Genomic DNA, 15,231 nt, shown 5'->3' with positions numbered 1-15,231 from the left:
ATGAAAGAAAATTAGTAAAATGTATATGAAAATCTTCATCCTTTCAGAGTCTGGGGCTGGCCGAAGAAACCAGAGTCAAGTCCCTGCCCATCCACATGCACCTCGAAATCACGTGAGACCCAGACCCAGCTGGCCCCACCCGCATTGGGCTAGATCCAGACCCAACCGGCCCCACCCCCATCAAGCCCTGCCAGGGCAGGGGGGCCCAGCCTGAGGTCCCCCGTCAAGCCCTGCTAGGCAGGGGGTGCAGCCTCAGGTCCCCCGGCCTGGCACCGGGGCAGGGGTAGCAGTCTGAGGTGCCCCAGCCAGGGCGGGGGGCGAGCTTAGAGGTCCCCCGGCAAGCCCCACATAGTGGGGAGCATGGCCTCAGGTCCCCCGGCCTAGCGCTGGGGCGGGGGACATGGCCTCAGGTTCCCCATCAAGCCCTGCCAGGCAGGGGGCACAGCCTGAGGTCCCTTGTGAAGCCCCACCAGGCAGGGGGCACAGCCTCAGGTCCCCTGCCCCAGCCCAGCGCCACACAGCCTCAGGTCCCTACTGATTGCTCTTTAAGGCTCATTACAGGAACTCAGTCTCCGCTGTGGGCACAGCCATCTTGACCATTATGGCTTGACAATTTGTATATTCCCTCTTTATTAGATAAGACTAGAGGCCCAGTGCACAAAAATTTGTGCACTCGGGGGGGGGGGAGGGGGGTCCCTCAGCCCGGCCTGTGCCCTCTCACAGTCTGGGACCCCTCAGGAGATAACGACCTGCTGGCTTAGGCCTGCTCCTGGGTGGCAGAGGGCAGGCCAAATCCCTAGGTGCAGCCCCTGGTCGGGCTCAGAGCAGGGCTGATTGGGGAGTTGGGGCGCCGCACCCTGTCACACACAGAGCAGGGCCGATCATGGGGTTGGGACGCCGCACCCTGTCACACACAGAGTCGCAGGGCGATCAGGGGGTTTGGGCGCTGCCCCCTGTCACGCTGATCCGGTGCCAGGAGGCCTGGCGGCTCCGCTGATCCCAGTGCTAGGAGGCCTATTACCCTTTTACTATATAGGATAGAGGCCTGGGGGCCGGCTGGTTTGCCCTGAAGGGTGTCCTGGATCAGGGTGGGGGTCCCCACTGGGGTGCCTGGCCAGCCTGGATGAGGGGATGATGGCTGTTTGCAGCTGGTCACACACCCTTCAGGGTGGGGGTCCCCACTGGGGTGCCTGGCCAGCCTGGGTGAGGGGCTGAGGGCTGCTTTCAGGCTGGCAGTTGTTGACTGAAGCTCCCAACCGCACCTTTTTTTCTCTTTTTTTTATTTTATTCTGGGCTAGCTTTAGCTCTGGCTCTAGCTCTGAGGCTTCTGCTGCTGAAAGCAGGTATCTGGTTTGTTTGCGTTCTATAATCGAAACAATGTATAACTCCAGCTCTGAGATCCCGGCCGGCTGAAAGCTGGTTTCTGGGGTTTTGTTTAGCTTCTATATTTGTTAGAATGTTTCAAACTGCCAGCTCAGAGGCCGGCAAGTCAGGCGGGGAACGTTGGAGTCCTCCTTCACTGAAGCAAGCAAGCCTCATGTTCACGTCCAGCTGCCTGGCTGCTGGCCGCCATCTTGGCTGACAGTTAATTTGCATAAGGATATGCTGATTAGCCAATGGGAAGGGTAGCGGTCGTACGCTAATTACCATGTTTCTCTTTTATTAGTGTAGAAGATAATTCAGAACATCCAGATGGAAGATGCACAGGGCAGGGTATGGGGCTTCCATGCTTTCTGTGCCCACTACTCTCCCTGCATCTCCACACTTCCACCAACCCAGAAGCTCTCCAAACCCCTGATGAAGTTGATGGAGGCTTCCTCACGCAGGCACAAATTGATTGAATCACTGCTCATTGGCCATTGATTCAGTCTCCAGCACCTCTTCCTTCCCTGGGGCAGGATCAGATGGAATGGCCTCGTCTCATCCTCATCCGTTTCCATGGCTGGAGCCAGCTCCCCTGCTACTCAGGGAGACTGCAAAGGGCTGCAGGGAGGGGGTGCTCTGACACCCCCAGAACAGGGCAACTTCCTTATCCTGCCTTTGGGAAGGGAGGAGGCCAGGAGGAGAGAATAACAGGAAACCACCCCTGGCTCAGCAGCATCTGGGAAGTGGGGTCAGACCCCCACACCCGCCATTTCCCAGCTCTTAGCTCCCCACCCCTCCTGATGACTCCAGTCCTGTGGCCTCAGAGGCAGGAGAGCGCACATTTGCATCTGGCTGCAGCCCCAGCTCCTGGGAACCTCCTGAGGCCTGGCCACAGCTCCTTCCAGAGCTGTGGCATGAGAAGAAGCAATGGGGACTGAGAAGGGGCAGCAGTTGGGTGGTGCTCATATGCCAGGGTCCCTAGTGTCAGGCTGGACAGGCTACAGCAGAGACCCAGGAAGGCTTCCTGGAGGAGGGGCCCGGGAGCAGCGCTGGCTGGCAGACTCCAGGATGGTGGGAGGTGCTGTCTGTTCCATTCACTGAGGCATTGCCAAGTAGGGAGAAGCTGGAATGTTCATTTGACATTTTTTAGTGAATTTGCATTTAAACAGCCCAGGTAGTGAAGCAGGCTGGGCTTAGCCTTGACTGGGATGTCAGGAAGATTCCAGGTGGCCCCAGGTTGCCTGCTGGCCCTTCCTGCAGCAGGGCCAGTGGGAAGCAGTGTTCTCTGCTGGCTGGGGTACAGGCTGACGTGAGGCTGGAGGAATGCGCCCCCACCCCATGTTGTCCTCAGGGGCTGGCAGGGAGGTGCTGGGTCACCTTTGGAATGCCCGGTGGCAGAGGAAGACCTCCATGAAGGGCCAGTGGTCAGGGGAGCCACATACCAGGTCTGACTGGTCACAGCCAGGAAGCCAGCTGGGCGGGATGGAGGGTCTGGGGGTTCTGGGCATGCTGCTTGTGCCCCTCACCACACACTTGGCCCAGCTGGGAAATCAGAGTTTGGGCAGCACAGACCCCAGAAGGGGCCAGCCCCAAAAGTGGGAGCTGCGTGAGCAGAAGACCAGGAGGACATAGCAGACAGACGGGGCAAAACGTTGACAATTGGTGAATCTAGGTGAAGGGTGGTACAGTTTATCTTATTATTCTTTCACAATTTCTGTAAGTTAAATATTTCAAACAGAAAGTTGGAGAAATGCATTCATAATGGTTAGAGCAGCTTTGCTGGGAGGTGGTATGTGGGCCCAATCTTTTTTTTTTTTAAACTCTACATTGTTAATGTCTCTTTTTAAATGTATTTTTATTGATTTCAGAGAGAAAGGGAGACATAGAAACATCAATGATGAGAAAGAATCATTGATCGGCTGCCTCCTTGCAGGCCCCCTACTGAGGATCGAACCTGCAACCCGGGCATGTGCCCTTGACCGGAATTAAACCCTGGACCCTTCAGTCCGCAGGCTGATGCCCTAGCCACTGAGCCAAGCCAGCTAGGACTGGGCCCAATCTTGAGGTGGGGACAAGTTGTGTGCTCTTGGGGGGACTGCTAGGGGAGGGGACAGAGGTGGGAGGCCAGAGATGGGGCAGAGCTAACACTAATGAACCTGGAGGGGAATGTGGGGCTGTGATCTCTGTGGGGAAGAGTCCAGGTGATACAACCACCATCTCATGCCTGAGCTGATACCAGAGACCCCACCAGGCACAGAGGTTTATCCCACTGGCCTGCTCCTGAGCCAGGTGGGAAGACAAGGATAGGCAGGGGGATAGTTCTATGCCCAGATTCAGCCCTTCATCCTCATGGCCATCCCAGGTTGACAAGGACACGGAGAGGGATTTTTATGGTTTGTTTGTTTTAAGTAGCTAAGTGAGCACAAGGTGCATGTTCAATAGTTGGATATCCCGTAGAAAGCTTGCAGCCTTGAGCACAGCTCAGATAACCAGGATGGAGTCAGTCCTTTCAAGGCTCCACCTCTTGGAGTTAACGGACTTTTGAGCATCTCAGACACCATGTCTGAGTGAGAGATGGCCAACCACGTTAAGGTATCAGCTCAGGCATGAGATGGTGATTGTGTCACAGCATCAAGGAATTGGTCTTAGAGATGGGACCATGGATGACACCCAGATTGGCTCCTTAGGTTAGGCCTGGAACAGCCAGTGACAACAGAACCTAAGACACCACCATCAAAAGCTCACAAAACTGTCTGGCTGGTGTGGCTCAGTGGTTAAGCACCAAACTGTGAACCAAGAGGTCACTGGTTCAATTCCTGGTTAAGGCACATGCCCGGGTTGTGGGCTCAGCCCCCAGTGGGGAGTGTGCAGGAGGCAGCCGATCAATGATGTTTCTATCTCTCTATCCTTCTCCCTTCCTCTCTCAAAATCTATAAAAACATACTCCCTCTGTCCCATAATGATAGTAGCAAGTGAATATTTAAACAGAAATTATTGGCAAATGCAGCTGTAAGTTATGTTGTAGCACAAAATTGTGAAGCCTTCAATCAAAATCAGTGTTTCATGACATCTGTCATTTGTTTTGACACATCTTTCAATTTTTAGGTTAATCTAATTATTGCAAATTATAACTATTTTTCTAATTTCATCCGCTGATGGAAATCAATTGTTTTATTTCAGTTGAATATCAACCCATTGTAAAAGTAAGATGAAAAAAGGAGTTTTCAAGCAAAGATCGAGTTGCGATTGTCCAGTTCTCGATGCATCAAAAGAAAAAGGAAAAGTTGCAGAAAGGTGCAATTATGTTACCTGCAAAACAATTTAAGTGCAACAGAATGACCATATCAAGAATTTGGAGCCGAAACCGGTTTGGCTCAGTGGATGGAGCGTCGGCCTGCGGACTGAAGGGTCCCGGGTTCGATTCCGGTCAGGGGCATGTGCCTGGGTTGCGGGCACATCCCCAGTGGGGGATGTGCAGGAGGTGGCTGATCGATGTTTCTCTCTCATCGATGTTTCTAACTCTCTATCTCTCTCCCTTCCTCTCTGTAAAAAATCAATAAAATATATTTTTTAAAAAAGAATTTGGAAACGTGCTTCTGAAAATAATTGTCAAGGAGAATCTTATGCTAATGTTGATTCTTTGAAAAAACAAAACTGTGGACATAAATGCAAAGATTATGGAGAAAAACTTGAAAAACTTAGACATATTCCTCTTAGCAGAAGAGGCACCATATTAGCCATTGATAATATTTCTCCCGAAATACTGGATAATACGTTTCTGTCACTTCAACAAGTTATGCTAGAAGCAATGAAGAACAATGGCTCCAATAATTTTAAGCTCACGCATATAGGGAAAGCAAAGCTTCGCAGCCAAGGGACCCTACCTACAAGTTTAAAATGCAGTAACGAGATTATTGAAAAATCCAGAAACTATCTGAACACTCAAAATAAAAATTAGGAGTACTATTTTTAATTTATTGTTTAATTTAATCTAGTTTTTTTATAATAAATGTTGAGTTCTATATTTATTTTCTTTTGCTACTATTATTATGGGACAAATTACATTCATCAACTGCTACTATTATTTTGGTACAGAGCGAGTATTTTATTTTATTTTATTTTTAAATATGTTTTTATTGATTTCAGAGAGGAAGGGAAAGTGATAGAGAGATAGAAATATCAATGATGAGAGAGAATCATTGATTGGCCACCTCCTGCATGCTCCCCGATGGGGGGGATCGAGCCCACAATCCAGGCATGTGCCCCTGGCCGGAATCGAACCTGGGACCTTTTAGTCCACAGGCCGACACTCTATCCACCGAGCCAAACCGGCTAGGGCCAGAGGGAGTATTTTAAAGAGAGCTCACAAGCACTAGCCCGTTTGGCTCAGTGGATAGAGCATCGAAGGGTCCCAGGTTCGATTCTGCTTAAGGGCACACGTCCAGGTTGCAGGCTCAATTTCCAGTAGGGATGTGCAGGAGGCAGCTGATCAATAATTCTCTCTCATCATTGGTGTTTCTATCTCTCTCTCCCTCTCCCTTCCCCTCTGAAATCAATAAAAATATATTATTTAAAAAAACTCACAAAACTGACAATACCTAGGTGGTGCATGCAAGCCCCCAAGTTCCCAAGACAGAAGGCCTATGCCTTGTCCTGTGGTGATCACAGTTTCAGTGAGGCATTACCTTAAGGTGGAGCCCTAATGCCCAGGACTTCAGATGGAGCTGTTTTTGGAGATAGGACCTTTAAAGAGGTAATTAAAGTGAAATGAGGGTCCTCCCCGTATGTGACTAGTGTTCTTAGAAGAGGAGGACATTAGCCCTGACCGGTTTAGCTCAGTGGTTAGAGCGCCGGCCTGCAGACTGAAGGGTCCCAGGTTCGATTCTGGTCAAGGGCATGTACCTTGGTTGCGGGCACATCCCCAGTGGGGGGTGTGCAGGAGGCAGCTGATCGATGTTTCTCTCTAACTCTCTATCCCTCTCTCTTCCTCTCTGTAAAAAAAAAAAAAAAAAAAAATCAACAAAATATATTTTTTAAGAAAAGAGGACATTAAAACACAATGCACACAGAGGTACGGCTATGTGAGGACACAGGAGGAGATGGCCATCTACACACCAAGGACAGAGGCCTCCGGGGAACCAGCCCTCACCACACCTGGATCCTGGAATTGTAGCCTCCAGGTGTCATATTGGAAATTCAGTGAGCTGAACAGAAGACGCCACAGTCAGAGGGCCAAATTTGGAGTCTTTATTGCAAACACCGGTGGCAGCAAGAGCACTAATGTCTCTCTAAAACCTTGCAGCCCCGAATGAACTTAGGGGTTAGCTTATAAAGGCAAAAAACCCATGTGCTGGGATGGGGGCAGTGTGCTTAGCAGATATCCCATAGAAAGCTTGCAGCCTTGAGCACAGCTCAGATAACCAGAAGACACCTGGCATGGGAGGAACCAAGGACAGACCAGACTCCCATGCCAGCAGAGCGGCTTGCAGGACCAGATAATTAAGAGGGGGCAGTAACTAGATTATAGGCCAGGGGTTCTCAACCTGTGGGTCGCGACCCCTTTGGGGGTCGAAAGACCCTTTCACAGGGGTTGCCTAAGATCATCGGAAAACACGTATATAATTACATATTGCTTTTGTGAATAATCACTTTGCTTTAATTATGTTCAATTTGTAACAATGAAAATACATCCTGCATATCAGATATTTACATTATGATTCATAACAGAAGCAAAATTACAGTTATGAAGTAGCAACGAAAATAATTTTATGGTTGGGGGTCACCACAACCTGAGGAACTGTATTAAAGGGTCGTGGCATGAGGAAGGTTGAGAACCACTGCTATAGGCTGATAAGAATATACATTAGGTTACTGGCACAGATTCAGATTGCTAGTCCCTCCCCAAAAATGTCTTATTTTTCCCATTATTCAAGCAAGCATGCTTACAGAAGCTAGAAATAGCAGAGTTACTTCTATCTGGTTTAGTTACTTCCTGGAATTAACAGAACAAAGGACCATCTGTGTTTAGTGAAAAATTTTAAATGGCCGTTCTTACAAAATGGAGGTACAGGAACTAGATAGAGTGCCTATGATTCAGATGGAGGGCGAGGGACAGGATGGAGTCGGTCCTTTCAAGGCCCATTGTTCACAGGACTGGGAGAAATAAATGTCTGTTTAAGCCCCCAGTCTGTGGTATTTGTTATGAAGCCTGAGCCGAGAGAGACGTTCCAGAATAGAGCCTCCATTTGCACCTTCCCTCTCAGCTGGGATGCCCTTCACCAGCTCTGGCTGATGGGGTGTATATTAGTTGGTGTTCTCCAGAGAAACAGTACCAACTTGTGATATATAGAGAAAGATGTATTACAAGGAATTGGCTCATGCAGTTGTGGAGGCTCAGAAGTCCCGGGATCTGCCATCTTCAAGATTCAGGCGAGCCAGTGGCTTAAGTTCCGACCTGAGTCCAAGTCCAAGGACAGGAGAAGACCAATGTCTGGACATCCTGTCCGGAATGTTCGAATCCAGAATGTTCTCCCCCAAACACAAATCTGCCCAGTGCCTCCCCTATCCACTTGGCTTCATGGCTCCTTTTCAGATGGTAGGGCCCGTGCCCTACTCCCCACCCCTTGTAGACCCTTTCACCATCAGATGTGGAACACTGACCTTCAGGACCCCGGCCAGGCTCCTGTCCCTGCGGGAGTAGAGGCCTGCATTCCTTGCTGGCCCTCTCCAGCCATTAGGGCTGTTATGAACCCCAAGTTCCACTGTTCCCCACCCAGATGCCATTTCTCTGAGCTCCTGAGGGCCTCTATCAAAAAGGAGACCTGGCTGCAGAGTACTGACAAGGAAGCATGGAGGGACTGTAGAGAGAGTGCCCATGCACAGGCGTTCTTGCATGTCCATTACTACCAGCTTCGCCACTCTCTGTGCCCATTCCTACCCGTAGGGGCCAGGTATGGCAGGGCAGCCTCCCCATGGACCTAGCCTCCCTGGTGACCGCAAAGCCAGGATCACAGTCCTAAGTCCAAGACTGCTACTTCTGTGGACCAAATTCTTTTGGAGAGGTGAACTGTATGTCGAGCTCTGGATCCAGATTGGAGTCGCCCTCCAAGACTTCCTGGGGCGGGGCTCCCCTGGGAGAGGGCTCCTGTAAGAGCAGGGCTCTCCTGCAGGCCAGTCTCCACCGGAAGTGCAGCGCACCTAGGGGCAAGGCCCATCCTGGAGATAGGGTGCCACTGGGGGCAGGGCTTGTCTAGGAAGGGGCGCACCTAGGAGCGGTGCTCAGACAGTCTGACGGACCCCACACAGAAGAGGGACTCAGCTTACAGTTGGCATCTGACCCGACGCAGGCTGAGGTTAGGGTCAGGGTTCAGCCTGACTTGAGCTGTGGATGAAAGGGGCCATATGCTACCTGACAAGCTCAGGGAAGGCCTGCATGGCAGTCTTGCAAACTCTAAGACCTAAAGTAACCACAAAGGATGGTCTGAAATTAAACTTTAACTAAAAGCAGCTTATGATGGGTAGTCACCGCCTAGGCCCGTATCTTCCCTGACAAGGTCAATCTTTATCTTAACTGAGCTTACTGTCTTTTTGCATCTATGCTAACATATCATTGAAATGTCAGAGTAGCTTGTAACTTCCCTTTTTCTGGACCCCTCAGAGCACAACCACATGCCCTGAGTGCCAGGACAGAGACCACAAATTCCTTCATTGTTATTGTTACCGTGTTAATTGTTAATTATCCTGCACCCGCCTAAGCAAAAGAAGTATGTGTCTATCATTTTACTTTTTATCCAATCCCAGAGGTTTCCCCACCCCTTTGCTTCCTCCCGCCTGCCTAGTTTATCACCAATGGATTTCATGTAACCCACTTAAGTCTCCTCCTTTGATGTAATATATAAAACAAGGTGAAAAACTACCATTCTCTGGAGCATTGTCCCAATCCCTTGTGATTGCTTCCCAGCAATTGGTGATAGTTTGGCTCAAATAAACTCACAAAAATTCTAGCAGCGGTTCTCAACCTGTGGGTCAAGACCCCTTTGGCGGTCGAACGACCCTTTCACAGGGGTCGCCTAAGACCATCCTGCATATCAGGTATTTACATTACGATTCATAACAGTAGCAACATTACAGTTATGAAGTAGCAACGAAAATAATTTTATGGTTGGGTCACAACATGAGGAACTGTATTTAAAGGGCCAGAAGGTTGAGAACCACTGCTTTACAGATTTGAATGTTTTTACGTTAACAGGGCTTGGCCCTGGAGGCAGCAAAGAGAGGTTTTCAGCCAGGAGAGGTTATCAGGACCTGAGCTGGGCCTGAGGGAGGCTGGGAGACAGCTGGGGTCACCCAAGTCTAGACCAAGGTGGCTCCTTGCAGACAGCAGCTGATTTCCCCACCTCCCTTGCCCACCTCTGCTCCTCACCAAAGCCACCTTTGCAGGTTCCCCTGAGACAGCAGTGTCCCTCTGTCCCCTGAGCCACAGGCCAACCTTGACTCTGAGTGTTCGGGCCTGGCCTGCTCTTTGTTCTTACCATCCGTCTGCTTGGAGGGGCCCACCTGGCCCACTGCCTGGCACTGAACTGCCCCAGGGTGTCTCTCAGGAGCTGCTCTCCAGCTAGCCTGGAGCTTAGCTGTGTACCTGGAGGCCAGTGATGGACATGCACACACGTTTGCACACACCAACCGGATACATGCATGCATGTGCTTGTACACAGCACATGTGCACACATGTCATATGCACATACATACATACATACATACCCTTGCATACACACACATCACACACCACACATACAGTTATAAACAAAAGTTAGGTTTTTATTTGGGAGTCTGTGTCTGAATTAGGAAAGGGGGCTGCAGGGCTGGGAGGCCCTGGGCAGGAGCCCCTAAGCTCCTTCCCCCAACACGGCCAAAGCCGCAGCTCTTGGCCACCACCCTGTTGGTCTCAGTAGCAAGGCAGACTGACCTCCCAGTGGAAGGCCCCAGCCAGACAGCCATGAAGCTCTAGGGGGCGTGGCCGCATCTACTCCCATCTGTCTGGGCAAGGACCCGGGGCAGGATGCAGGCCCGCCCCACACTCGCGGGAGGAGGACCGGCAGCTTATGAGCTGGTGCCCAGAGGGCCAAGAAGGAAGGAGGCGCCGGCCCCGGGGCTGCCTCCGTTTCCCCTACTGTAGGAAGAAGACTCAAAATTGCTTCCGTTCTGCAGGAAGCAGCATGTGGGCGGGAGGCGGGTGGCTGGGAAAGGAGCCACATTGGCTGCTGCAGGGAGTGGGGACAGCATTGTACCCCGAACGCCCAGGCCAGACCTCTGGCATCATATCTGGGCTGCTACCGGGGAGCAGGGAAGAGGCTGGACCCTCTGTTCAGAGACGTCCTGAGGCGCTGGCTGGGTCCCAGAGAAGCTCTGAGGGAAGGATTGGGCACCTGGGCCAGAGAGGCTCAAGGTGGCTCTGTAGTGCTCTAGCCACAGTCCAGCCCACTCCTCAGGGTTTACGAACCAGAACTGGGGACCCTGTGGTTGCCAGGCCCATCCTCCCCTCTTATCCCGGACAGAGAGAGGGTTCAGGTGGGAAGGGGTAGCGCTACAGAGCAGAGCGTGCCCTTCCCAAGGGAGAGGGCGGCCGGCTGAGGAGAAGGAGGAGGGGGAGGAGGGGGAGCCGGCAGGTGATGCTCTGTGTCCAGCGCGGCCAGTGCCCAGCTTCACCCCAGAGTCCCCAGCCGATGCCGGCGTGAAGGGAGGGCCGAGCACTGGGGCGGGGCCTCAGATCCAGACGGTGGCCTTCCCCTCCCTGCTGCTGGCACTGCCTTTCTCGGAGCCCGCCCTAGGTTTGGCGCCCGGCCGGCCCTGGTCCCCGCCCGTGCCCCCCGACGTGGCACTGCCTGACCCGGAAGCGGAGGCGCCGGCCCTGGGGGGCCCCCGGGTGGCCGCGGGGAGGCCGGGGCAGGGCGGGTGGTCACGGTCGCCGAGCGCGCGCGCGTCCCGCAAGGTCCGCAGCGCGGGGCTGGGCAGGTCTTGGTCGTGGGCGCGCGCGCGCACCACCAGACTGTAGTCGGGCGGGTAGGCCAGGCCGGCGGGGGCGGGGGGCAGCGGGCAGGGCAGCGGGCGCGGTGCGGGGCCGGGAGAGGTGGGCGCAGGGCGACGGGCGCGCACGGCGTCCTTGGCGCTGCCCAGGCCCAGGTGCGCCATCTCGCAGAGGTTCAGCAGCAGGCAGAGGCAGCTGACCACGTACATGACCAGCAGGAAGACAGTCTTCTCCGTGGGCCGCGACACGAAGCAGTCGACGACGTGCGGGCAGGGCCGGCGGCTGCACGGGAAGAAAGGCGGCACCTCGAAGCCGTACAGAAGGTACTGGCCCACCAGGAAGGCCACCTCGAAGGCGGCCCGCGCCACCAGCTGGGCCACGTACACGCGCATCAGGCCCTCGCGCTGGATACGCCGCCGCCCGTCATGCGGCCCGTTGGGGCTCGGGGTCCCCGCCGCCTTGGCGTCCGCACCGAGGCCCTTGGCCGCGCTCGCGTCCTCCACCTCGTCCTCCGCGCCCAGGCCTTCTGCCATCCCCGGCTCCTCCTCTTCCTCGCCCAGGCTCAGCATGGGCTCCTCCTCTCCCAGGTCGATGGGCTCGGGCCAGGTGGGGTGGGACGACGCGGGCAGCGGTAGGGGCGCGCGGGGCCCCCGCTTGCGGCGCGGGGCACGGCGGCGCTCGTGCTTGGCAGCGCGGGCCAGGCGGTGCACGGCGTAGCCCAGGTACATGACCGAGGGCGTGGAGATGACCACGATCTGGAAGACCCAGAAGCGCACGTGGGACAGGGGCGCGAAGGCGTCATAGCAGACATTGTCGCAGCCCGGCTGCCTGGTGTTACATGTGAACTTGGTCTGCTCATCCGAGTAAATGGACTCGCCGCCGACGGCCGTGAGCACGATCCGGAAGACCACCAGCACCGTGAGCCACACCTTGCCCACGAACGTGGAGTGGTGGTGGATCTCCTCCAGCAGCCGCGTCAGGAAGCTCCAGCTCATGTTGGTCATAGGGGCGGGGGGCGGGACCTGTGGGCCACAGCAGAGCTCAACCCGGGGTGGGAAAGAGGAGGGGGGGGGGGGTGTGGGGATGTGGGTTGGCAGGACCTGAGGACTCAAAAGGGGAGCTCAACCCTGGGTGGGGCACTAGAGCTAAACCCATGGCCAGGAGGAGCACTGGGGCAGGAGTCCTGGCGCTGGAGCCAGGGCCCCAGAGGGCAACTCAGCTGCCTTCTGCTGAAGGAACAGCCCCTCCAGGAGCTCCGCTCCCACTCCTTGCCTCTGCCCCTGGGGTGTGTACACAGGGAGGTGGGGCCTGGGTTGGCAAAGGACAGACCCCATGCAGATGGACAACAGGCTGTGTTGCTCCCGTGGACCACTCACCCCTGCTAACCCCGGGTCCCAGTGGCCTGGAGTGCAGCCAGCCCCTCCTGCTCTCCCCAGGAAAGCTTGGTTCTGTGCAAGCCTCTCCCATCCCTCACCTCTGGGAACCCCACCCTAGGCCCTGAGAGCCACAGGGAGTCAACTAGGTGAGCCAACTTCATGGGGTCGCCTAGAAATCAGAGGCCAGCCTCACTCAGAGTGTGGGGGCCGCACAGCCTCAACCCTCACGCACGCTTGGCCCCCACCCCCCTCAGCCCCCAGCAGCACCTAGCTGCATGAAGTCCTTTTCCCAGCACGGGAGGGGGGCCCCAGCTTCCCCAGCTCCCCAGTGACTCATTCAGTCTGATCTCCCATCCCCCACACATTCTGCAACTTCATGGGCCCCTAGGCTCCCAGCAGCTCACCCCTCCCCAACCCACACCCTCACAGGGGAATCTGGTCCCTCTGCCTCTGCAAAGGACCCCCAGGCTCCTTCATGCCCTCCCCTCTGGTCCAGATGCATCAGGGGCTGCTGCCCAACTCTCTGGCTGCTCCTCCCTCTCGTGGGTGCCCTCATGTCCTCTGCAGTCATAGTGGGGAAATCCCAGCTGTAAGAGGGTGGGGTGGGGAGTGGATTAGGCCAGGCATCTGTGCAGATGGAACCATGTCCATTGAGGCACCTGTGACACTCAGAACAGCCATAGGCCACTCACCACATCCCAGACCAATGCCCCTTTCAGGCCAGCTGACCCCTGGGTGGGCCTGTGCCCAAGAGAAGAGCCTCTTTGGGGAGGGCCACACAACCCCAACTCCCTGTGCCTCCCAACACCCACCTTCCCCACAGCCAAGGCCAGTACCTGCTCCCAACACCCACCTTCCCCACAGCCAAGGCCAGTACCTGCTCCCAACACCCACCTTCCCCACAGCCAAGGCCAGTACCTGCTCCCAACACCCACCTTCCCCACAGCCAAGGCCAGTACCTGCTCCCAACACCCACCTTCCCCACAGCCAAGGCCAGTACCTGCTCCCAACACCCACCTTCCCCACAGCCAAGGCCAGTACCTGCTCCCAACACCCACCTTCCCCACAGCCAAGGCCAGTACCTGCTCCCAACACCCACCTTCCCCACAGCCAAGGCCAGTACCTGCTCCCAACACCCACCTTCCCCACAGCCAAGGCCAGTACCTGCTCCTGGATAGTCTGGGAAAGGAGACCCCTGAGTGCCCAACTCTTCTGGCCCTCCCTCCTAGAACAGGCCTGGAGGCAGTGTGGGCAGGTGCGGGATGGAGAGGCAGAGACAAGCCGGGCTCCGGGCCCTCTTTATGCAGCTGGGCCTCTCCCTGGCGGGAGGTGGGGAGGAAGAGGGGGTAGTCAGGGTTCCTGGGGAAATGACCCCGCTTCCTTACATCTGTGTGCACGGCCCACCTCAGAGCTACACATAATGCAATGCAAACACAGACACACACTCACGTTCACTCACACACACACACACACACACACACACACACACGCATACAGGTGTACAACTATCCTCACAGACAACATGCACTCTCACATGAGTACACATATAAAAAAATACCCCGTGTACGCACATTCAAACACTCAGACATGTGCATACAGGTGTACAATGAACTCACAGATATGCACACTCAAGTGTGCACACACTTATAAACACTCATGCACACAGTCACCACACACACACACACAAATACTCAGACACATGTGTATGCAGATATGCACACTCCCATGTGCACATACACTCGTGCGTGTGCAGACTCAGTGTAGGCCAGTCCCTTCAGGACCACCTTCTCCCTCACTCTGCCTCAGGCAGAGATCCTCAGGCCTGAGACTGGCTGTTATTCATGACAACCTCTGCTCTTCCAGGACCTGTTCCACCCTGACCTGACACATCACAGGAGGCTAAGGCCCACACCACCGCCCAGGAACCAGAAAGGGATGGCAGAACAGCCCCCACTTCTTTTCTCTCTCCCAAGACCTGGGGGGAGTCTCAGGGTGCAGACAGACCTAACTTGTGCTTTGGGGGTCAGTATTAACAACTGGTTCTCTGGGGAAACCCTTTATGTCTTATTTGGCAATCCCTGTGGTGGAAATACTCCCCTCACACCCATGACCAACTCATGAGATGTGGCAGGGGGATCTTGAGACCAGTTCTAGCTTGGCACAGGTCAGACCCTGCCCTGAGGGGTAAGGGATGATGCAGTCAGGGCCACAGAGACCAGATGTATAGAGAAGAAGGGGGCAGATGAGAGATGAGAGTGGTCAGTTGAAGGGCCATCCTGAGCAGTAGGAGGGGAAGGAGTGAACCTATCTGTTCCCCCAGTGCCATGGGGATCTCAGACAGCCTTCGGGCAGGGGTAGAGGCTCTGGCTCTTCAGACCAGGTGCACGTCCATGTGCTCATACATGTGTGTGCAGGACCTGTGTCACACATGCAGTCGGTGGTCATTCCACAGTCGGGGGCTGGGAT

The 15,231-nt window shown here is 54.6% G+C and overlaps 1 protein-coding gene across 1 annotated transcript; it reads right to left on the bottom strand.

Annotated features, from left to right (window-relative positions):
• Positions 1-10,194: 10,194 nt before the first annotated feature.
• Positions 10,195-14,275, bottom strand: GJC2 (gap junction protein gamma 2). Its single transcript, XM_070416712.1, has 2 exons — positions 13,930-14,275; positions 10,195-12,411 (listed from the first exon to the last, which is right to left on the bottom strand). The coding sequence occupies exon 2, from the start codon at positions 12,391-12,393 to the stop codon at positions 11,128-11,130; it is 1,266 nt and encodes a 421-aa protein (XP_070272813.1). The 5' UTR covers positions 12,394-12,411; positions 13,930-14,275; the 3' UTR covers positions 10,195-11,127.
• Between the last annotated feature and the right edge of the window lie 956 nt (positions 14,276-15,231).

Source organism: Myotis yumanensis, unplaced genomic scaffold, assembly GCF_028538775.1.
Source record: "Myotis yumanensis isolate MYYU_CA2020_CCGP unplaced genomic scaffold, mMyoYum1.0.hap1 SCAF_5, whole genome shotgun sequence".
Taxonomy (NCBI): domain Eukaryota; kingdom Metazoa; phylum Chordata; class Mammalia; order Chiroptera; family Vespertilionidae; genus Myotis; species Myotis yumanensis.
Note: the sequence above shows the minus strand (reverse complement) of the source record. Positions and strands in the feature narration are given on the sequence as shown.

Bases quoted from the DNA above. Each gene is read 5' to 3' on its own strand.
- GJC2 (XM_070416712.1), bottom strand. From the start codon at position 12,393: ATGACCAACATGAGCTGGAGCTTCCTGACGCGGCTGCTGGAGGAGATC.